General features: G+C 47.9%; 1 protein-coding gene across 1 annotated transcript; it reads left to right on the top strand.

The window, feature by feature from the left end:
* Positions 1-15: 15 nt before the first annotated feature.
* On the top strand, positions 16-23,222 carry SPPL2B (signal peptide peptidase like 2B). Its single transcript, XM_060784714.2, has 15 exons — positions 16-171; positions 9,823-9,942; positions 10,328-10,510; positions 10,647-10,736; positions 10,840-10,979; positions 16,169-16,311; positions 16,485-16,581; positions 16,669-16,785; positions 17,343-17,424; positions 17,511-17,585; positions 17,672-17,734; positions 18,014-18,113; positions 18,578-18,655; positions 18,762-18,922; positions 21,633-23,222. The coding sequence occupies exons 1-15, from the start codon at positions 106-108 to the stop codon at positions 21,975-21,977; spliced, it is 1,860 nt and encodes a 619-aa protein (XP_060640697.2). The 5' UTR covers positions 16-105; the 3' UTR covers positions 21,978-23,222.
* The last annotated feature ends 1,219 nt before the right edge of the window (positions 23,223-24,441 follow it).

The following is a 24,441-nucleotide window of genomic DNA, read 5'->3' on the forward strand; positions in this document are numbered from 1 at the left end:
CATTTGGGACCGGAACTCCCTTGAGAAGTGAGGCGTTGCCGGGTAACGGAGGGCTGCCTTCCCGTCTGGGCCGGAAGTAGCCCCCAGTCAGGACCAGAGGCGGTCATGGCGGCGGTTGGGGGCTACTGCTCGGGACCGAGGCTCTTCCTCCTGCTGCTGTTCCTCGCCCAGGTGAGCTTCACATAAAAGCCTGGGCATCTGATGGGAAAGCTCTCCTCCTGCTGGGAGGGACGTGAAGAGCGTCGCCTTGAATGGCTCTCCTTGGGGTCCTCGGCAATTGTGGTATAAGCATCTAGCGCAGGCAGGAGCCAACTTGGGGTTTTGCACTCCAACTCCCACAATTCCTAACAGCCTAAGTTGGCCCAGGCCCGATCTAGCGCATCCTTTCTCTCTCGCAGTCATCTCTAGGGCTGGGTACAGGCATGTAGCCGGGGGGGGGGGGGGCTGAAGCCCCCCGAGCCCCCGGTGGCGCAGTGGGTTAAACCCCTGTGCCGGCAGGACTGAAGACCGACAGGTCGCAGGTTCGAATCCGGGGAGAGGCGGATGAGCTCCCTCTATCAGCTCCAGCTCCTCATGCGGGGACTTGAGAGAAGCCTCCCACAAGGATGATAAAAACATCAAATCATCCAGGCGTCCCCTGGGCAACGTCCTTGCAGACGGCCAATTCTCTCACACCAGAAGCGACTTGCTCCTGACACGACAAAAAAAAAAAGCCCCCCCCCCCCCCCCCGAAATTCTCATGGTGGTTCGCGAAAAGGCCTTACTGGTGCATTATTTAAACTGTTATGTTTATTCATATCATGATCTGATCACCTTACTCAATATATCCCATATGCATGGGGGTATTGGGGTAATGATACAAAAGGTTTGCTAGGTTAGACTCAGGTTAGACTTTCACTCAGACTCAGCCCTCCCCCCCGAAACTCAGCCCCCCCACCCGAAACTCAGCCCCCCCTGAAAAAAATTCAGCCCCCCCCCCCCCGAAACGAAATCCTGGCTACGGGCCTGTCATGGGCCATCCAGTCCAACCCCATTCTGCCAAGAAGCAGGAATATTGCATTCAAATCACCCCTGACAGATGGCCACCCAGCCTCTGTTTAAAAGCTTCCAAAGAAGGAGCCTCCACCACATTCTGGGGCAGAGAGTTCCACTGCTGAACGGCTCTCACAGTCAGGAAGTTCTTCCTCATGTTCAGATGGAATCTCCTCTCTTGTAGTTTGAAGCCATTGTTCCGCGTCCTAGTCTCCAGGGAAGCAGAAAACAAGCTTGCTCCCTCCTTCCTGTGGCTTCCTCTCACACATGGCTATCATATCTCCTCTCAGCCTTCTCTTCTTCAGGCTAAACATGCCCAGCTCCTTAAAATTCTCATGATGGTCCGCGAAAAGGCCTTACTGGTGCATTACTTAAACTGTTATGTTTATTCATATCTTGATCTGATCACCATACTCAATATAATCCCATATGCACGGGGGTATTGGGGTAATGATACAAAAGGTTTGCTAGGCTAGACCCTCTTTCACTCAGACTCAGCCCCCCCCCCGAAACTCAGCCCCCCCCTGAAACTCCCCCTGAAAAAAATTCAGCCCCCCCCCCCCCCGAAACGAGATCCTGGCTACGGGCCTGTCCAGAGAGCACTGTGGACTCAAACAATGATGGATCTGGACCAAACTTGGCACAAGCGCTTAATACACCCAAATATGAAGACAGATGGAGTTTGGGGGAAACAGACCTTGACATTTGAGAGTTGTAGTCACTGGGATTCACAGTTCACTTACAATCAAAGAGTGTTCTGAACCCCATGAATGACAGAATCGGGGCAAACCTCCCACACAGAACCCCCATGACCAACAGAAAATACTTAAGACCATCCAATCCAACTCCCTTCATCAGGGCAAGAAAACGTAATCAAAGCCCTCCTGACAAAGAGCCATCCAGTCAAAGATATATATTTAGATAGATAGATATGATTCACACACCTACAGATATAGTATCATAGATTTGAAAGGGACCCTTAAAGAAGCAATGAAACTCAGCCCCCCCCCGAACCCCCCCTGAAAAAAATTCTGGCTACGGGCCGGGCTGGGTAGCCATCTGTCGGGAGGGGTCGGGTGGTGCCTCCCCTGCTGGAGTGACATACTAGGGTGGCATTGAATTATTATCATTATCATATCTATATATTTTTGTAACATAATTTTTATTGAATTTTGCATATTTATTTATTTATTTATTTACTTAGCTTCTATACCGCTGTTCTCAGCCCGAAGGCGACTCACAGCGGTCCACAAGACACAGAACACAGCAGAATTCAAACACCAATATAAAACAGTTAATAACCTAATCTAATACACAATTAATACACAATTACTATGATAACCATTCACTAGCGTCTCGTCACTAAAAACATGATCCAGATTCGTCATCCATTGTTCCATTCCTAGGTCATTACCAGTCTTGCACTAATTATTCGAACGCCTGCACAAATAACCAGGTCTTTACTTTTTTGCGGAAGACCATTAGAGATGGTGCTAATCTAATATCTGTGGGAAGGGCGTTCCACAGCCGGGGGGCCACCACCGAGAAGGCCCTGTCTCTCATCCCCGCCAGCCGTGCTTGTGAAGCTGGCGGGATCGAGAGCAGGGCCTCCTCGGACGATCTCAAAGTCCTGGTGGGTTCATAGGCCGAGATGCGGTCAGAAAGGTAGCTTGGGCCGGAACCGTTTAGGGCTTTAAAAGTCAACACCAGCACTTTGAATTGAGCCCAGTAGCAAGTCGGCAGCCAGTCAATTATATATAACATATATATTTCTCGTGTCAGGGCAGCCAGTCAATTATATTACATTTCTAACAGAACAAAGCAAACAAACAGAGAAAATACAAAATGTGTGAGTTTGGTAGTTGATTAAATGTCCGATAGTATATATATGTATACTATCGGTCCCCTGCCAGGCGTTGCTGTGGCCCAGTCTGGTGATCTGGAAAATAAAGTAATGAGAAAGTGTTGGTTTCTAATATATGTAATTCCTTTCTGCTTGTGAGTAAACAGTATTTCTTGCTGTTTCTTTGTCAGTGATGATGTGGAGAGTGTCTGGTTTGCCTACTCTGGAATATGCAACATATCATAGTCCCACAATTCCTAACAGCCTCCCGGAGGGAGGGCCTAAGTTGGCTCAGGCCCGATCTAGCGCATCCTTTCTCTCTCGCAGTCATCTCTAGGGCTGGGTAGCCATCTGTCGGGAGGGGTCGGGTGGTGCCTCCCCTGCTGGAGTGACATGAGCAGGGTGGCATTGAATTATTATCATTATCATATCTATGTATTTTTAACATAATTTTTATTGAATTTTGCAAATATATATATCTGTGTGGGATGTTTGGCCCAATTCCATTGTTGTTGGGCTTCAGAATGCTCCTTGATTGTAGGTGAACTATAAATCCCAGTAACTACAACTCCCAAATGTCAAGGTCTATTTCCCCCAAACTCCATCTGTGTTTATATTTGGGCATATTGAGTATTCGTGCTAAGTTTGGTCCAGATCCATCACTGTTTGAATCCAAAGTGCTCTCTAGATGTAGGTGAACTACAACTCCAAAACTCAAGGTCAATGCCCACCAAACCCTTCTAGTGTTTTCTGTTGGTCAAGGGAGTCCTGTGTGCCAAGTTTGGTTCAATTCCATCGCTGATGGAGTTAAGAATGTTGTTTGATTGTAGGTGAACTATAAATCCCTGCAACTACAACTCCCAAATGACAAAATCATAATTTTTTGAGTGATGGTCACTCCTTGTGTTGTGAGACGTTTTGTTGCCAAATTTGGTGTGATTTCATTCATTGGTTCTTTTATTTTTACGGTACTCATTACGCACAGAGCATTTTTATATATATAGATATAACAGAGATCAGTGAGGAAAAATCCCATAGTCCCATAATCTCAAAAATCCCCCCCCCCCAAAAAGAGCATAGAGAAAAACAAAAAAAGAGAAAGAAAAAAAAAACCACACAAAAAACAAAACCCAAAAGTGTCTGTGTTGTGACTTCCCAAGGTCTTCCAAGAGTATTAGGTGTTTGATCCCTTATGATTCCTCTTTGTTTCTGCCGACATATCTTTCCATCTTTGATTCAGATGCAAGCAAGTCTATCAGCACTGGTATTTCCTGTGTTCTGATAAAAATTTAAAAACCAGACTAGTCTGGTTTTTTTGTGTTCCGTTTTTTCTTTGGGATAAACAGTCCATTTGAATTATATCAAAGACTTTTAAAATCCAGTCTTCTCTAGTTGGAGTTTCTTTTTGCTTCCATCTCTTGGCGAGTAGCACTCTGGCCGCAGTGCTCAATAAAAAGAGCATCTTCTCTTGTTTTTCATTCAATTTCATTTCATTGTTTATGCCTAGTAAGTACGTCTCAGGTGTCATTGGGAAGTTTTCTTTTAATATCTTCTGAGTTGCTTGGTGTATCTCTTTCCAATAGGGTCTTATACGTTTGTATGTCCACCATTGGTGGAAAAAGGTCCCTATCGCCTTCCCACATTTCCAGCATTTGTTTGAGATGTTTTTGTTAAATTTGGTCAGTTTTACTGGGGTGTAGTACCAACGGAAAAACATTTTATACCAGTTTTCCCGGAGGTCACTGGCTATCGTATATTTGATTTTAATTTTACATGGCTAAAATACTTTCAAATACATCAGGGCTTTAAAGAGGACGAAAAGATTGGTTTCTGCCAAGACACCTGGGAAACTATAATGAAAAAAAAACCGAATTAAAATTCTATATAAGCAATTGTTACTATGGTCGACTGAGGAAGAACAAATTAAAAACTTTCAAGTACTATGGGCAAGAGACATAGGTCACAATATCTTAACAAAACAATGGGAAGAAATCTGGAATGTTAAAATTATTATATCTATGTATCCCATGCCTTCTCTCTCCCGAAGGAGACTCAAAGTGGCTAACTAGTATTCTATTCTATTTTTATAATACATATTTTTATTATTATATTTATGTATACCCTGCATTATCTCTACCGAAGGAGACTCTAAGCAGCTATCTATTATTGCTGTTGTTATTATATTTATTTATCTGGCCGGGGTGGTCCATGCCTTGGTCACCTCTAGATTGAATTACTGTAATGCGCTCTACGTGGGGCTGCCCTTGAAAACGGCTCGGAAATTCCAACTGGTCCAACGGGCAGCGGCCAGGATGTTAACTGGTGCTCCTTAGAGAGAGAGGTCAACCCTCCTGTTTAAGGAGCTCCACTGGCTGCCGTTCACCTTCCGATCCCAATTCAAGGTGCAGGTGCTTACCTACAAAGCCCTAAACGGTTTGGGACCTGCGTACCTGCGTGACCTCATCTCCGTGTATGAACCCATGCGCTCCCTTCGTTCATCCGGAGAGGCCCTGCTCGCGCTCCCACCTGCGTCGCAGGCGCGTTTGGTGGGGACGAGGGACAGGGCCTTTTCTGTGGTTGCCCCCCGACTTTGGAACACTCTCCCCAAAGACACTAGATTAGCACTCACGTTGGCAGCCTTTAGGAAGAGCTTGAAGACCTGGCTATTCCAATGTGCCTTTCCGGAATAGGAAAACCCCAGCACTATGCCCCAGAAGCACTTTATTAGAGTTTAAGATTCTCTGCACATTGCACTTGCCCAGAAATCCAACATACCACCTGTCACACCTAGCATTTTTTAAATCTGTGCCCATCACTTGGCCCAGCCCTGGTTTTTACTGTGTTATGGTGTAATGTTTTGTTGTTATTGCTTTGTGTTTTTGATTTGCTTTGAATTGTATTGTTGTTGTTATGCTGTTGTTGTGTTGAGGCCTTGGCCTGTGTAAGCCGCATCGAGTCCTTCGGGAGATGCTAGCAGGGTACAAATAAAGTTTAATAATAATAATAATATCTCTCCTGAAGTGGAGGGGATAGGTCTCTTCCAACACTATGATTCTAAGGAGACTCAAAGCTGCTGAACATCAAAGCATCAGCAAACAATTTAAAATACCAGTGTACAATTATGATTATTATATTTACATATACCCCACTTTATATTATTTATTTATTTATTTCCTGCATTTATTAACCGCCGCTCTCAGCCCTAGGGCGACTCGCGGCGGTGTACAGCACATAAAAGACAATTTACAATGAGCCAAGACAACAAAACTAACATATCACTAATACACAACATCTAATTATACTAAAATAATCCGCTCCGTCTTATCGTGGAATCATAATCAATCTCGTAGTCGTAATCCATTCCAGTTGTCATTTCCAGTAACATAGCACTCAGTTGAATGCCATCTCGAAAAGCCATGTCTTCAGGCCCTTACGGAAGGCCATAAGGGAGGGCGCCTGTCTGATGTCAGCAGGGAGGGAGTTCCACAGCCGGGGGGCCACCACCGAGAAGGCCCTCTCTCTCGTCCCCGCCAGACGTGCCTGTGAGGCAGGCGGGATCGAGAGAAGGGCCTCCCCAGATGATCTCAAGGTCCTCGTGGGCTCATAGGCTGAGATGCGGTCCGCAAGGTACTTTGGGCCGGAACCGTTTAGGGCTTTGTAGGATAGCACCAGCACCTTAAATTGGGCCCGGTAGCAAATCGGCAGCCAGTGGAGCTGGAACAACAAGGGCGTTGTATGCTCCCTGCGTCCTGCTCCTGTTAACAACATGGCTGCCGCGCGCTGGACTAGCTGAAGCTTCCGGGCCGTCTTCAAGGGCAGCCCCACGTAGAGAGCGTTGCAGTAGTCAAGGCGGGATGTGACCAGAGCGTGTACCACCGTGGCCAAGTCAGACTTCCCAAGGTACGGGCGCAGCTGGCGCACGAGCCTAAGCTGTGCAAATGCTCCCCTGGTCACCGCTGAAACCTGGGGATCCAGGCTCAACGATGAATCCAGGATCACACCCAAGCTGCGAACCTGCGCCTTCAAGGGGGGGTGCGACCCCATCCAGCACAGGCTGTAACCCTATACCCTGCTCGGCCTTGCGACTGACCAGGAGTACCTCTGTCTTGTCTGGATTTAATTTCAGTTTGTTCGCCCTCATCCAGACCATTACAGCGGCCAGGCACCGGTTCAGGACTTCGACAGCCTCCTTAGTAGCAGGTGGAAAGGAGTGACAGAGTTGGACATCATCTGTGTACAGATGACACCGCACCCCGAAACTCCGGATGATCTCACCCAGCGGCTTCATGTAGATATTAAACAGCATGGGGGACAATATAGAGCCCTGTGGAACCCCACAGGTCAAAGGCTGTGGTGTTGAACAGGAGTCCCCCAATAACACCTGGGTACGGCCCTCCAGAAATGACTGGAGCCACTGCAAAGCAGTGCCCCCAAGACCCATTTCCGCAAGACGCCCCAGAAGGATACCGTGGTCGACGGTATCGAAGGCCGCTGAGAGGTCCAGGAGCACCAACAGGGACACACTCCCCCTGTCTAGCTCCCGGCGCAGATCATCCACTAAGGCGACCAAGACCGTCTCGGTACCATGTCCCGGTCTGAAACCAGACTGTGCCGGATCCAGATAATCCGTGTCTCTCAAGAATACCTGGAGTTGTGAAGCCACCACGCTTTCCATGACTTTGCCCAAGAAGGGAAGATTGGAAACAGGCCGAAAGTTGTGGGGTCTAGTGATGGTTTCTTCAACAGCGGTTTTATAATAGCTTGTTTTAAGCTCGCTGGAATCTTGCCTTCCCGAAGGGAGGCATTAACCACCACCGTTACCCACTCAGCCAATCCCCCTCTGGCCTCCTTCAGAAGCCAGGATGGGCAGGGGTCTAGGATGGACATGGTGGGCCTCATTCCTCCAAGTATCTTGTCCACATCCTCGGGCTTCACAAACTGAAAAGAATCCATCAAAATAGGACAAGCAGGTGTTCGTGTCACATCCACAGAGACTGCATTTAACATGGTGTCCAGCCCAGAACGGATCAAAGCGACTTTGTCTGCAAAGAACCGAGCAAATGCTTCACAGCGCGTGGCCGAATTGTCAGGGCTCCCGCCTGAAGTGGCGGGAGTTAAAAGACCTCTGACAATCCGAAACAACTCCGCCGGACGGTTTTTTGCAGACGCAATAGTGGCCGCAAAGAAAGTTTTCTTTGCGGCTTTTATTGCCGCGGCATATGCCCTTAGAAAGGACACAAACCGTGCTCGATTTGGCTCGCTTGGGTCCGAGTGCCACACGCTCTCTAGTTCCCTCTTCCTTCGCTTCATCGCTGCCAGCTCCTCAGTAAACCAAGGAGCTGGTTTAGCTCGGTTACTTGAGAGGGGACGTTCCGGAGCGATCATGTCAATTGCCCTGGTCATCTCCCCATTCCAGAGAGCGACCAAGGCCTCGACATGGTCACCTACCGAGGTGGCGGGAAAATCCCCAAGAGCCGTCAGGAATCCATTCGGATCCATAAGCCTCCTGGGGCGGACCATCTTAATGGGTCCTCCACCTTTGCGGAGGTTAGGGGGCGCAGTGAGCCTAAATCTGATCAGGAAGTGGTCGGTCCATGGCAACGGAGAGATGGACAACTCCTCCACACCGCCAAACTGCTCCCATCCCTGGCAGAAAACCAAGTCCAATGTATGTCCAGCACAGTGGGTGGGGCCAGTTATTCGTTGGGGCAGCCCCATGGTTGCCATGGCGGACATGAAGTCCTGAGCCACTCCTGTGAGGGTCGCCTCGGCATGGATGTTGAAGTCCCCCAGCACAAGAAGCCGTTGAGACTCCAACGCCAGGCTCGAGACCACCCCCGCTAGCTCAGGTAGGGAGACTGTAGTGCAGCGAGGTGGACGGTACACTAGCAGAATCCCTATTCTGTCCCGGTCACCCCCCCTCAGGTGGACGCATTCAAAATTTGTGGTCTGCGGGATGGGACTCCTGGTCAGATGGATGGAATCTCTATAGACCACTGCGACCCCGCCTCCCCGTCCTCCCGATCTCGGTTGGTGCTGTACGGAGAAGCCTGGAGGACAGAGCTGGGTAAGATTTACGCCTCCAGCTTCATCCAACCAGGTCTCCGTAATGCACGCCAGATCTGCCTGCTCATCCAGGATTAGGTCCTGGATCCAGGTCGCTTTTCCGTTGACAGATCTGGCGTTCAACAGCACCACCTTCAATCCAGAGGGCCTGCTCACCTGGTTACACCAATTTACCTTAGGAGACCGGTTGGGGATTGTTAATGTAGATAAGCAGTCCGAATTAGGCCAAATTTGAGGTCTCCTTTTTCCGCATCTCCCCCTCCCCACCACGACCTCTATGGGGGCCCCTCGGCTAGTGGAACACCTCCCCCCCTCCATGCCGCAATCCAATATCAAGGTCTTAATTTCTGCTTCACTAGTTGTTTGGTTTGTTGGCCCTTGCCAACACCCTTGCTCCCCCTCCTGAAGGAGACTCAAAACAGCTTGACATAAAAGCATCAGCATACAATTTAAATTATTATTTTTATAATATTATAATATATTATTGTATGTTATTATATTTATTTATACTCCGCTTTATCTCTCCCAGAGGAGACTCAAAGCAGCTTCACATAAAAGCATCCGCCTACAATTTAAAATATACAAATATGCAAACATTAAACACAAACCGTATTTTAAATATTCACTGTTTAAATCCATCAAAACATGGAGTTTGGGATGGTGTGCATTACAATAATAATAATAATAATAATAATAATAATAATAATAATACATTATTCTATGATTCCTTGTGCAGGTTTCTGCTGAGTTTGGGATGCTGTGCATAGTAACAATGTTATTTTATGCGTCCTTGTGCAGGATTCTGCTGAGTTTGGGATGGTGCGCATACTATAATATAATAATAAAAATAATAATACATCCTTCTATGATTCATTGTGCAGGTGTCTGCTGAGTTTGGGATGGTGCGTGTCTTCTCAGAGAAGGGTGGTCCCAAAGGGAAGGACTATTGCATCCTCTTCAACTCCCAGTGGGCCCACCTCCCGCATGACCTGGGCAAAGCCGTGAGTAGGACTCTTCTTGGGTAGATTACCTTTAAAGGGCCCCCATTCTCCTTTCTATTGTGTTCTATGGGCTTCCTTGGAAGGAGAGCAGGCCCTTCCTTTGAGGGATGTTCCAGATGATTCTTAGGGAGCCCCCTTTCCCTCTTTCTATTGGATCCTATGGTCTCCCTTGGAAGGAGAGCAGGCCCATCCTTTGGGGATGACCTTTAAGGAGTCTTCTTTCCCCTCTATGGGTTCTACGGGCTGCTTTGGAAGGACAGCAAGCCCTTCCTTTGAGGGATGGTGCAGATGACCTTTGGAGGGACCCTGGTGCTGGGGAGTCCTCTCTCCTTCCATCTCCCTCGCTGACCGCCCCTCTCTGTGCCTCTCCCTCCCTCCAATGCAGTCCCTGCTGCAGCTACAGGACCAGACCCTCTCGGTGTTGTGTGCGCCCTCGGACGTCCCAAAGGGGGGCTTTGGCAACGCGGTACCCATGGTGCTGAGGGGCAACTGCACCTTCTATGAGAAAGTGCGCCTGGCCCAAGTCAACGGGGCTCGCGGGCTGCTCATTGTCAGCCGGGAGAAGCTGGTAGGTCTCTTTGCCATCTCTTTTCACCCTCACCCCGCACTCTGCTTGTATGAGTTTTCTTACTACTTCTACTTGGAAATGTTTAATAAAAATACATAATATTTAAAATGATCCTGACGTGGGGTTGTTTGCACAGGTCCCTCCAGCCGGGAACACGAGCCAATATGAGGAGATTGACATCCCAGTGGCCTTGTTGAGCTATGCTGACATGCTGGACATTGGCCGGGTAAGGTGGCCTTCCTGCTTGCTTGCTTGCTTGTGTGTTGGAGGCTCTTGGCCTCAGCCCTTTCTCAGCCCAACCACCCCCCTGCCTTTTCTTCCCCCTCCAGAGCTTTGGGCACTCGGTAAAGGTGGCCATGTACGCTCCCAATGAGCCCGTCCTGGACTACAACATGGTGATCATCTTCCTGATGGCTGTGGGCACCGTGGCCATGGGTGGATACTGGGCCGGCAGCAGGGACGTCAAGAAGTGAGTCCGGTGATGGCCACCCCTTTCCTATATCCATCTCTCATATATAAAATGTAATGTTCATTTGTCAGTCAGTCAGTCAGTAGCCTTTATTTCGGTCAACAAACCATCGGCTAAGTCAAGTGAAAGTAGGATGATGAAATACAACAATTAACAATTAATAACATCACATTTGGCTTATAATTAATAAAAACAAGTATCACCATTCGCTATTGGATGAATGACTGTCTATATAATCTAAAACAGGAACTGATTGCAAATTAATAATAAGTCTCCCGAGTACTCTTTGTTACACTCAGCCTTTACAGGTTATTCATGAAGCACTTGCGGCTTTTTGCCGCTGCAAACAGAAATTTGGCCACCTGTTCCGTTACCCTTTTATCAAGATCAGACAGTAAATAAGTGCAGTACCAACTTAGGGATCTTCCTGGCCACTTGGTGAGTAGAGGGGATATTAACCTTAGTCTATCATCCTTGTAAATTGTGCAAATAAAAAGTACATGTATTACAGTTTCAATTTTACTCTCCCCACATGGGCAAACTCTGTGTTCGTAATCAGTCCCTTTGTATCTACCCTCTAGTATGGCTGATTTGAGGGCATTGAATCTGGCCCAACTGAAAGCAAGGCGAAATTTTGGGATGTTTAAATTTTCTAAGTATTTTCTAAGTATTTGGCGCCTCCCAAAGAATTAAATAGAATCATAGAATCAAAGAGTTGGAAGAGACCTCATGGGTCATCCAGTCCAACCCCCTGCCAAGAAGCAGGAATATTGCATTCAAATCACCCCTGACAGATGGCCATCCAGCCTCTGTTTAAAAGCTTCCAAAGAAGGAGCCTCCACCACATTCCGGGGCAGAGAGTTCCACTGCTGAACGGCTCTCACAGTCAGGAAGTTCTTCCTCATGTTCAGATGGAATCTCCTCTCTTGTAGTTTGAAGCCATTGTTCCGCGTCCTAGTCTCCGGGGAAGCAGAAAACAAGCTTGCTCCCTCCTCCCTGTGGCTTCCTCTCACATATTTATACATGGCTATCATATCCCCTCTCAGCCTTCTCTTCCTCAGGCTAAACATGCCCAGCTCCTTAAGCTGCTCCTCATAGGGCTTGTTCTCCAGACCTTTTATCATTTTAGTCGCTCTCCTCTGGGCACATTCCAGCTTGTCAATATCTCTCTTGAATTGTGGTGCCCAGAATTGGACACAATATTCCAGGTGTGGTCTAACCAAAGCAGAATAGAGGGGTAGCATTATTTTCCAAGATCTAGACACTATGCTCCTATTGATGCAGGCCAAAATCCCATTGGCTTTTTTTGCTGCCACATCACATTGTTGGCTCATGTTTAACTTGTTGTCCACGAGGACTCCAAGATCTTTTTCACACGGACTGCTCTCGAGCCAGGCATTGTCCCCCATTCTGTATCTTTGCATTTCATTTTTCCTGCCAAAGTGGAGTATCTTGCATTTGTTACTGTTGAACTTCATTCTGTTAATTTTGGCCCATCTCTCTAATCTGTCAAGATCGTTAGGCCTAAACTCAATGGAGAGCATGTGGAGCACGCCAGAGTCATTGAGTCCTGTTTGTCTATGTCACTGATTCGTTCCGCTAAGATCTGCATTAACTTTTTTGCTCAAAACCGCTCAATATGTTCTCTGAGAGGCCCATCTGCCTGATTTTCTGATTTAGCGCTTTGATTCGGTGGGATTTAAAGAGGTCTTTTTGAATCAGATATGTATAACCCGCTTCAGGCCCTTTGTGCACCCTCTCCATCCAGTATCCTAGGGCCCTTCTCCAAGCCAGTGATTTGAGTGAGGCTGTTCCTGATTCCAGTCTTAAAACAGCAGATGGAACACAATTGGGGACAGCAAACAGTTTTTTAAGAAACCCTGATTGAACTTGTTCTACTTTAGATGTGAAGCCTGTGATCCATACCGGAATTGCGTATAATAATTGGGCAGTTACCTTTGCTTGGAAGACCTTCGTTGCTGCTGGTATATACTGGCCACCTTTGGTGTAAAAAAAGCAAATTATTGTTTTACTACTGGATAGGGCATTTTGAACTGCCATTTTTTGGTGGCATTCTCACGAACCTAAGGCTTGAAAGGTAACCCCTAGATATTTAAAACTGGAAACTTGTTCAATTAAGTTCTTTCTTATGTACCAGTTATGCCTGGCTCGCTTCTTTGAGAAGACCGTGATTTTGGTTTTACTATAGTTTATCTTTAGCTGGTTTTTCTCACAGTATTGGTAGAATGCACTCAGCACTCGCTTGAGTCCTACCTTGGTGTAAGATATGAGGGCAGCATCATCTGCATATAACAATATTGGTGGATGAGATTTTAGGGGGATGTCCATTTGGTAGTGAAACATGGGTGGCTAGGTCGTTCAGATATAGGTTAAACAGAATAGGGGCCAGGATGCACCCCTGGCGCACCCCCCTATTTACTGCTAAATGTTCATTTGTGGGGCTCACATAACTCAAAAACCACTGGACGAATTGACAAGAAATTTGGACACAATACACCTATCAAACCAACAAGGGACCATCACTCATAAAAACACAAAAAAACACAGCAGACTTTAAAAACCCCCAAAGCTAAAAGACAATAGAGTGCATGGGCAAAAATGACTTCTTTGGCTCCGGCCCCCTCCAGCGCAAGGGAAAAAAATCCACCAAGCAGCCACTTGAGAGAAGGAGGGAGAGATGCTCCGTGAATCCCTCACACTATCCCCACCCCTCCCCTTTACAAAGTGACGCGGGACAAAGGCCGGCTGGAGAGAGCTCCAGGGGTCCGCCGGGGGGTCCCACTGGGGCCCCTCCCGCCCTCCTTGCCTGCCTCTTGCTTCTCTTGCGTGGCTCCAAAGCAGCAGCTGTTCTTCTGGGCAGCAGCAGCAGCAGAGTAGACACCAAGGTGAGGCCACAATAATAATTGCAATAGTTTGTCATTCATAATAATAATAATAATAATAATAATAATAATAATAATGCAATGAATGCAAAAGCAAATGGAAGGGGATGAGCATGATCCTGGGAGGGAGGACACTGACTTCTTTTGAAGCATAAATTTTAAACTCCTGTCTTATGTGTAATCTCTATTCTATATTATTATCCACCTGGATGATCTTTGAATAGCTTTGCAGCTTAAAAGCCTGACTTCTACCAGCCAGCAGGAAACCATGGGTGGAAGAGGTTCCCTACCCAGATTGTTTCATGTCTGGAAATCCTCTAAGGGCCACAGCAACGTGTGGCCGGGTGGTACAGCTAGTGTGTGTGTGTGTATACACACTATTTTGGTCCCTGGCATTATTATATATCATTATTATTATTTACTAGTTTGGGTAGCCAGCATTGTACGGGTTATTTGAAAAAGTCAATTCATTAATTGTACAAAATGCATATGGTTGTGGGCAAACTACAACTCCCATCACGCCAGGTTAACCCCCTGAAACTCCATCAGTACTTAAAGTTTGTTATGTTGGGCAAGTCTGCTCTAGTGTGCTCTCTGGCTGCAGGGTAAACTACAACTCCCACTATGTTGAGTCAGTCCCGTCAAACACCTCCAGTAGGTTCAGTTAGTCATGGGGGTACCAAGTGTGGTCCAGATCCATCATCGGTGGGTGAACTACAACTCCCCGAAAGGAAGGTCAGTTCCCCCCAAACCCCTCCAGTAATCACATTTCGGCATATCAGAGGTTTTTTTTGTGTCAGGAGCATCTTGAGAAACTGTATGTTGCTTCTGGTGTGAGAGAATTGGCCCTCTACAAGGACGTTGCCCAGGGGACGTTGCCCGGATGTGTTACCATCCTGTGGAAGGCCTCTCTCATGTCCCCTCATGGGGAGCTGGAGCTGACAGACGGAAGATCACCTCGCTCCTGTCAGTCAGCAGTCCTGCTGGCACAAGGGTTAACCCGTTGTGCCACTGGGGGCTCCTGACATATCAGGTCGGTGTGCCAAGTTTGGTTCAATTCCATCATTGGTGGAGTTCAGAGTGCTCTTTGATTGTAGGTGAAATATACATCCCAGTACCTAAAACTAAAATGTTCAGGCCAATCCCCCTCAAAACTCACCAGTATTCATATTGGGTCATATTGGGTATGTGTGCAAAGTTTGATCTAGATCCATCATTGTTTGGGTTCATAGAGCAGGCGAACTACAACTCCTATAAATCCCTCCAAAGACTTCCAGTATGTTTTCTGGGTTATGGGGGTTCTGTGTGCCAAGTGAGTTCCAGATCTATCGTTGGTGTTCAGAGTGCAGTTCTTAGATTGCAAGTGAACTATAAATCCCAGGACCTACAACTCCTATAAATCATGGTGAATTCTCCCCCAAGCCTCTCTAGTATGTTCAGTTGCTGATAAATTCCTCTGTTTGCTCCGTGCCATAGAAAATAATAGGAAAGGGTTACAGGAGAGGCAGTGGGTGGAGTCATGCAAATTCCACACCAATGGAGAGTCAAGAACACTGGGATGCCTGTGGTGGAGGAAACGCATGAAATCTAGGATGAAATTGTCTTCACTTGGGTGGTGGGCAGTATGGCGTTGGTGGAAAACATTGGCAGGGCTCTTGGACATGTTCACGGTGCTCACTATAACCTGCAATGTCATTGGAGGGAGGGCCATTGGTGTCTCCTGAGTGGTGGGAGCTAGAGCTGTTTGTGGACGCAGGAGCTTGCCTGTGTAAGCGGACATCCCTGTCACTTTTATTAATGTGTGTGTATACACACACACACACACACACAGGCCATCCCAGCATTACAGACATCCAACTACAAACTCCTAATTAAGAATAATGGGCTGGACTGGATGTCCTTTGGATGTTCCTTCCAAATCTATACTATAGTTATATATATGGGGTCTCTTGAGAGAAGGGCCCCAAACAGTGGGTCGGGGGGAGGGGCTTCCAAATAGTAATAATAATAAAAATATAATAATAATACACACACACACACAGATGTCCCCGAGTTACAAACATCCAACGTCCAAAAAAACCCTTGTTAAGAACAAGTGTGAGACAACAGGAAGTGAGAGGAATCTTCCCCTCAGAATGAAGTTATGAGTCCCCAATGAAGCTTTATCCCCAATCCTTGTTTCCACAACAAACCAATACTTACACAATCCAGTGATCACAGAGACTGAAAGTGAGGTGGAATCTCCCTCCACGTGTGATCCAAAGCAAAAACAGGTCTCTCTTGCAGGCGCTACTTGAAGCACAAGCGTGACGATGGGGCGGAGAAGCAGGACGACGAGACAGTGGACGTGACGCCCATCATGATCTGCGTCTTTGTGGTCATGTGCTGCTCCATGCTGGTCCTGCTCTACTGCTTCTATGACCAGCTCGGTGTGTCTCGTAGCGGCTCAGCAGGCCTCTCTGCAGGGGCTCACGGCAAGATCTTCTCTTGAGAGAAGGGCCCCAAACAGTGGGTCAGGGAGGGGGTGGCTTGCAAATAGTAATAATAATAAAAATATAATAATAACAAGACTCTTCTTTCCATACGGCCTGTCTCCTCCCAGTCTATGTTATCATTGGGATTTTCTGCCTGGCGGCCTCCATCGGCCTCTACAGCTGCCTCTCCCCGTTTGTCCGGCGCTTCCCGATTGGCAAGTGCAGGTAGGCAGCCCCCAGGGAGGCTTCATGTTGTTCTTTTAGTAGTTGTTGTTGTTGTTGATATCCCTGCTCTGCCTCCCCATCTGTCAGGGTCCCCGACAATAACCTGCCCTACTTCCACAAACGGCCCCAGATCCGCATGCTGCTCCTGGCCGCCTCCTGCATCGCCGTCAGTCTTGTCTGGGCCGTCTTCCGCAACGAGGACCAGTGAGTCGTCTGATTGTTATGATGATGATGATTTGCAATGCCCCATGTTAATATAAATATTATTTGAAAGGCCCCATTCTCCCCTCAGAGGTGGCTTCCTTTGTTCCCCACCTAATATTATTACCATCATTATTACTATTTGCAAGGCCTACTTCCTCCCCACCAAAGGGCCCCCCTCAGCTCTCCACCTGTTAATATTATTGCTACTACTACTATTATTATGATTTGCAAGGCCTGATTCCACTCCCCAAAAGGGAGTTAGGGCTCTCTGCCAGGGCCTTCATTGGTTCCCTAACTGTTGTTGTTATTTACAAGGCCCTATTCCTCCTTCTAGAAGGGCCTGCGCTTTCTGTCGGGACTTCCTTGGCTCCTTACCTCTTGTTACTATTTCCAAGGCCCCCTTTCTCCCCGCAGAAAGGCCAGAGCTTTCTGCAGGGGCCTTCCGTGACTCCCCTCCTGCTATTATTATTGTTGTTACTTGCAAGGCCCCAATCCTCCCCCCAGAAGGGCCAGGCTCCTTCTTATTACCATTCTTATTCCTCTCTCCCTCGACGCAGGTGGGCCTGGATCTTGCAGGACGCGCTGGGCATTGCCTTCTGCCTTTACATGCTGAAGACAATCCGGCTGCCGACCTTCAAGGTGGGGGTTCCTTGGGGTCATGGGGTCTCCTTTGGGGCTTCAGCCTGTTCATTTATTCATTGTTGCCCCCCTCCCCCCCTTTGCAGGGCTGTACGCTGCTGCTCCTGGTCCTCTTTGTGTATGACGTCTTCTTTGTCTTCATCACGCCTTACCTGACCAAGGTATGTTGGGAGTGGGCTCTGGGGCCACGCCATTGAGGCCCTGCCATACTCGCCCAAAGCACTCAGCCTGCCTTTCTCTCTTGCAGACCGGGGAGAGCATCATGGTGGAGGTGGCAGCCGGGCCCACAGATTCCCTTACCCACGAAAAGGTAGCACCGTTTTTCATTCCTTTTTCATTGATATGCCCTTTCCTAATTGGTTCTATTTGCGGCAGCCACAAAGACAACCAAGTTTCTGGAGTATGACAAGTGCTGAATTGTGGGATCTGCAATCCAAAATGCCTGGAAGGAGGGCTGAAGTTGGCCCAGGCCTGTCCCAAAGTCATATGTATTGGTGCCCAGTGTCTCAGGGCTCTTTGACACGGCTGTTGCAAGTTGTATGGCACACATCCTGAGACCTTTTTGCCTCCTCCTCCTCCTCTGCTGCAGCTCCCGATGGTGCTGAAGGTGCCGCGGCTGAACTTCTCCCCGCTGGCCCTCTGCGACCGGCCCTTCTCCCTCCTGGGCTTCGGGGACATCCTGGTCCCAGGTGAGAGCACAGGGGGATTTGCATAAAAGGGGATGTGTCCCTGAGAAGTAGCGGGATAGAAGATAAGAGAGTGGTTTGCATAAAAGGGGGCATGTCCCTGAGGAGTGTTGGGATAGGAGAGGAGAGAAAGTCATTTGAATAAAAGGGGTGTGCCCCAGAGAAATATCAGGATAGGAGGCGAGCGACATTTGAATAAAAAGGGGCATGTCCCTCAGATGTATCCCCCTAACAAACCAATAGGAAGTGGGACTAGAGATAGGCAGGCACATAGGCCAATAGGGGGAGGGCTTTGCCCACCAGCCTACTGCTCCGCCTCTCTTGAGTCCTTGATGAGGACTATGCAGCTGAGCAGAATAGTGGTTGAATCTCAACCCTTTCCTTGCTGGCTGGCTGGCCTGGGGGTGGGAGAGGATCCCTTCCTTTGCCCACCATTTCCTCCTCCTTTCTTTCCTTCTTTCCTCCAGGTCTGCTGGTGGCCTATTGCCACAGGTTTGACATCCAGGTCCAGTCATCACGCGTGTATTTTGTCGCCTGCACCATCGGTAGGGCCTCCTCCTCCTCCTGCCTGCCTCCCTGCCTTTCCCCTTGGGTGCTCCCCTATGAATTTTGCCCCACTTTCTCCCTCACTCCCTCCCTCTCCCTTTGCAGCCTACGGGATCGGGCTCCTGGTGACATTTGTGGCACTGGCGCTGATGCAGAAGGGCCAACCAGCGCTGCTCTACCTGGTGCCCTGCACCCTCCTGACCAGCTTTGCCGTGGCCCTCATCCGCAGGGAGCTGGCCATGTTCTGGACTGGAAGCGGCTTTGCGGTAAATAACAACCCACCCCCCCCCCCCTTTGGTTTGGGAGGGGGAGGAAGAGGAGGAAGAGGGGCCATGACTAAGAGGAGCCAGGGTTGAGTACGGCAGGCAGGGAGGGAAAGGCTGCATCTCTGCTCCCTGTCCTCTTCTGGCTTTGGGTCTGGAGGGGAACGGTCCCAGGGTGAGGGTTCTCCCTGCATTTGTCCTCTCTTTAGCTTCCTCCTTTCTTCCCTTCTTTTTCTCTCCTGTTGTCTCTCCCTCTCATTTCTTGTGCTGCTTCTTTTCTCCTTTCCTTTGTTCCTCTTTTCTCTCTCCCTCCTTCCTCACTTCCCTCCCTCCCTTCTTGTGCTTTTTCTTTCTTTCCTTCCCTCTATCCATTCTTTCTTGTGTTCCCTCATAGAATCATAGAGTTGGAAGAGACCTCATGGGCCATCCAGTCCAACCCCCTGCCAAGAAGCAGGAATATTGCATTCAAATCACCCCTGACAGATAGCCATCCAGCCTCTGTTTAAAAGCTTCCAAAGAAGGAGCCTCCACCACACTCCGGGGCAGAGAGTTCCACTGCTGAACAGCTCTCAGTCAGGAAGTTCTTCATCATGTTCAGATGGAATCTCCTTTCTTGTAGTTTGAAGCCATTGTTTCGCGTCCTAATATCTTTTTTAAAAAATATATTCTTTATTGAAATTTTTCTATTGCATAATCATTAAAAATCAGAAAGAAAAAGAAAACAAGAGATGAAAGTTTGGGAAAAGAAAAGGGGAAAGGGCAATGGGAAAAAGAGGGGAGGGGAAAAGCACAGAAAGTTAAAAAAAAAAAAAGAAAAGTCAAGAAGTGGTCTTTCACCACTCAGGGTGTCTCTTCTTCTTCAAGTTGACTTCCAGGGTTCCTTGGGGAGGGTTTCTTCCTTTTCTTTCTTTCTTCTTCCTTCTTACTTTCTTGAGTCTATATCATTTTTTCATTTTTTATTTTTGGCTAATCTATTGAACATAATTGTTGATTTACAAGTTTATACTTTTATTATTCTTATTATTCTTATTATACATATTTTCTTCTTATTTATTGTCCTCTTACTTCTCTTGCATTAAATATTCATTTAGTAGTGTCCAATCTGTACATTTCTCTGCCACTCCTTTATTTCTTTGTATTAGATAACTGAGACTGTCCATATTCTTAATATCTAATGTTTTCTTTTTCCATTCTTCTATAGTTGGTATTTCTTCCTTTCTCCACCTTTTGGCATAGCACATCCTGGCTGCCGTTGTGGTTAGGAATATCAATTTATCTGTATTTTCCTCAATTTTCATATCTGTTATGCCCAATAGAAATAACTCGGGTTTTAGAGGGATTTTAATATTCAGAATTTTTTGTAGGTTTTTTTGGATTTCTTTCCAGTATTTTTTTTTTTTGCCTTTTTGCAATGCCACCACATGTGGTAGAATGTTCCTTCTGCTATTCCGCATTTCCAACAATTAGGTTTCAAATTTTTATAGCATTTACTTAATTTGTAGGGGGTCATATACCATCTAAAAAATGTCTTTGTCCAATTTTCTTGCATGTCGTATGCTCGTAAATATTTTCTTTTTCCAAATTAGTTCCCATTCTTCTAGCCTTATCGATCTGCCCACGTTTCTTGCCCATTTTATCATACATTCCTTTATTCCTTCCTCCTCTGTGTTCCATTCCAGCAACTTTTTGTATATTCTGGATATTTTTTTTCCTCCCTGTCTCCCAAATTACATCCCATTTATTTCTTTTTATCTCAAATCCTATTTTTTTGTCATTACCAAAATATTCTTGAATCTGCCTGTATTGCAGCCAGGTCATGTTGGGATAATTTTTTTTATTTCCTCTAAGACTTTTAAATTTACTTCTCCATTCTCTTCTCTTTGGCCATTTAATACAGCCTATTTCTCGTCTTTGGCGTGATTCCAGTGGCGATACCCATGTTGGCGTTTTATTATACATTCTTTTCTTATATTGGTTCCATGTCCTAATAATTGCAGCCCTGATGAAGTGGTTTCGCGTCCTAATCTCAAGGGAAGCAGAAAACAAGCTTGCTCCCTCCTCCCTGTGGCTTCCTCTCACATATTTATACATGTCTATCATATCCCCTCTCAGCTTTCTCTTCTTCAGGCTAAACATGCCCAGATCCTTAAGCTGCTCCTCATAGGGCTTGTTCTCCAGACCCTTTATCATTTGAGTCGCCCTCTTCTGGACACATTCCAGCTTGTCAATATCTCTCTTGAATTGTGGTGCCCAGAATTGGACACAATATTCCAGGTGTGGTCTAACCAAAGCGGAATAGAGGGGTAGCATGACTTCCTTAGATCTAGACACTATGCTCCTATTGATGCAAGCCAAGATCCCATTGGCTTTTTTTGCCGCCACACCACATTGCTGGCTCATGTTTAACTTGTTGTCCACGAGGACTCCAAGATTTTTTTCACAGGTACTGCTCTCGAGCCAGGCATTGTCCCCCATTCTGTATCTTTGCATTTTGTTTTTTCTGCCAAAGTGGAGTATCTTGCATTTGTCACTGTTGAACCCTCTTTCTTCCCTCCCTCCCTCAATGCTTCCTTCCTTCCCTCTGTCCCTCATTTCTTTTTCTTCTCCCTCGCTACTTCCTTTATTCTGTCTGTCCTTCCTCATTCCCTGGTTTCTTTCTCTCCTCCCTCCTGGCCCTCCTCTCTGTCTCTTAACGAAGCTCTTCCTTCTGCAGAAAGACCTCCCTCCGCCTCCCTTGGTCGTCTCCCCTGCCGGCTACCCCCCCTCGGAGACTCTTCCTGCTGCTGCCCCAAAAGACGACGAGGAGGAAGAGGAAGAGCAAGCAGCTTCTCTGGCAGGAGCTGCAGCCGCAGGGTCCCCTAGCCCCGAAGGAGAAGGAGGCAGCAATGAGGGGCCGGCCTCCTCCACTGCACCACCGCCAGCAGAAGAGGGTCCAGAAGCTCCTATTGCTTTGGTGGAAGAGGAAGAAGAGGGGGGGAGCCGGCCAGGGAGCCCTCATATAGAAGAGTCCAGCCCCACCGAGGGGTGGCCCCCAGGAAGGCAGCACCTTTCCGACTAGCCCAGCCCCTCCCCCGCTTCTCCCCCTCCACCCCTCCCTCCCTGTCCTGCCAGGGACTCCAGGGCTGGTTTGGGGCCCCAGGCCTTGGCCAGCAGTATCTCCTCTCCCTCCCTCCCTTCTACTCATCCTACCATCCTTGCTCCTTCCCTTCCTTCCTTCAATTCTTCATCCCTCCTACCCTCCCATCTAGCCATCCCTCTTCCCATCCTCCCTCCCTCCCTCATTTCCTCCCTCCTGAATATGGTGCTTTCACAAAGAGGGTCCCGTACAATTTCAACAGTGGCGGAGTGCGGGCACCACCCCTCCTCTCCCTCCGCCCTGACTTTTTGGCAAGAGGCCCCGATCCCACAGAGATAAACAGTATTTGTCGCTTTGTCCACGGCTACGCTGCTGCTCCAGCTTTGGGCCTGCGTGGAAGAGACTCACTCAGACTGCTCCCTGGCCCAACATGGAAGAAGAAGAGGAGGAGGAGAAGCCCACCTGTCTATCCCTCCTTCATTCTTTGGGTTTCCCTCTCCATTGAATTGTCTTGACACCAACATATAGAGGGAGGGTGTTAGGCTGCCTCAATTTGTATCCAGTGGAGACGGACCTTGGGAGGTGGCCATTGAGATAGAGAAGGCCCCTGTTCCCCCGAATCCAGTGTCATCAGCGAGGCAGAGCGGCAGAAGGGCCCCGCTTGGTGATTTCAATGGACCTGGGGGTCTTTTCAGTGGGGAGTGCTCCTCTCGGAATGAGTCTGCGTTCACCCATTAGTTCTGGTTTGGCCTCCTCTCAAAGCATAGAAACAGAGAGAGCAGAAGGAAGAGGCCTAGGAACCTAGGTCCCTCCCTAGATAAGTCTTAACTCTTGGGGTGGAAATGGTCCCTCTCTTTTGTATTTTCGGGGGTTACGTGGGGTCTGTTGGGTGTAGGGTTTCTTTCCTTTTTCTTTCGTGTGTCTCCTTCTGTCCCCGTCTTTTTCTTTCTTCTTATTTCTTTCAAGGAGCCCAGAGCTCCATCTCTTTTTCTAGAAAAGTGTTTGTTGGGGTCCTCCTCTTCTGTTTTGGGGGGCAAAGAGAGAGAGAGAGACTCCCCTTCTCGCTCTTGCAGGGCGACAGGCGCTTGCTTGTTCTCTTAGACACTACAGGATTATGCCTTAATTTAAGCCATTTTATACATAACGATGACGATTATGATGATGTATCTGGAACGGATGCCTGACCACAGGTTGGGCAAGAATAATAATAAAATTTGATGGAATATGTGTTTGTGGTGCATATGTGTGCAGGGGAGGAAAGGGTTCATTCACTCACTTGATCATTTGCTTTGGGCCCTTCCTTCCCTTGAACCCCAAGGGCTGTCTAGTCCAACCCCCTCCCTCCCAGCCACCTGACCGCCCGTCTGCTCCAGGACACAATCTGACCCCTCCTGATAGAGGGCCAACCAACGTCATGGATGTTCACAGGTTGCTGAACAATCCCACACTCGTCCAGTGAGCCGCTTTGGGATTCCATGGGGAGGGAGAAAGGCGGGGTATATATATGTTGTTGTTCATTCGTTCAGTCGTCTCCGACTCTTCGTGACCTCATGGACCAGCCCACGCCAGAGCTCCCTGTCGGCCGTCACCACCCCTAGCTCCTTCAAGGTCAGTCCAGTCACTTCAAGGATGCCATTCATCCATCTTGCCCTTGGTCGGCCCCTCTTCCTTTTGCCTTCCACTTTCCCCAGCATAATTGTCTTCTCTAGGCTTTGCTGTCTCCACATGATGTAGCCAAAGTACTTCAGCTCTGTCTCTAGTATCCTTCCCTCCAATGAGCAGCCGGGCTTTATTTCCTGAAGGATGGACTGGTTGGATCTTCTCGCAGTCCAAGGCACTCTCAGAACTTTCCTCCAACACCACAGCTCAAAAGCATCGATCTTCCTTCGCTCAGCCTTCCCTAAGGTCCAGCTCTCACATCCGTAGGTGACTACAGGGAATACCATGGCTTTAACTAGGCGGATCTTTGTTGCCAGTCTGATGTCTTTCCTCTTTACTATTTTATTGAGACTGGACATTGCTCTCCTCCCAAGAAGTATATATATAGTTGTTAATAAATACTGTTATGGTTGCTATGCTTATAATGGTTGAGTTTCATCACCCCGGGTGGGTCGGTGCTGGGAAGTGTAGTCCTCCCTGGTCCGGGGTTCTGCAAATGGGAGCCAGAAGAGGGGGGGAGGGAGGTGCCCAGGGACAATGTTGCTGCTGCTGCTTCTGGCTTCCTTCCTTCCTTCCTTCCTTCCTTCCTTCCTTCCTTCCTTCCTTCCTTCCTTCCTTCCTTCCTTCCTTCCTTCCTTTGGGGTGTCAAAGGCCTGCTCCTTCCTTCTTTCTTTCCTTGCCTCTCCTTCATTCTTCCCTCTCTCCCTTCTCTCCTTCCGCTTCCTTCCTTCCTCTCTTCCCTCTCCTTCTCCATTCCTTCTTCCCTTCATTATTTCTTCCCTTCTCT

This window comes from Anolis sagrei, chromosome X, assembly GCF_037176765.1.
Source record: "Anolis sagrei isolate rAnoSag1 chromosome X, rAnoSag1.mat, whole genome shotgun sequence".
NCBI classification, from domain to species: Eukaryota; Metazoa; Chordata; class Lepidosauria; order Squamata; family Dactyloidae; genus Anolis; species Anolis sagrei.

Bases quoted from the DNA above. Each gene is read 5' to 3' on its own strand.
- SPPL2B (XM_060784714.2), top strand. From the start codon at position 106: ATGGCGGCGGTTGGGGGCTACTGCTCGGGACCGAGGCTCTTCCTCCTG. The intron at 17,586-17,671 runs GTATGTTGGGAG...TCTCTCTTGCAG, and splicing joins TCACGCCTTACCTGACCAAG to ACCGGGGAGAGCATCATGGT. The intron at 18,656-18,761 runs GTAGGGCCTCCT...CTCCCTTTGCAG, and splicing joins TTTTGTCGCCTGCACCATCG to CCTACGGGATCGGGCTCCTG.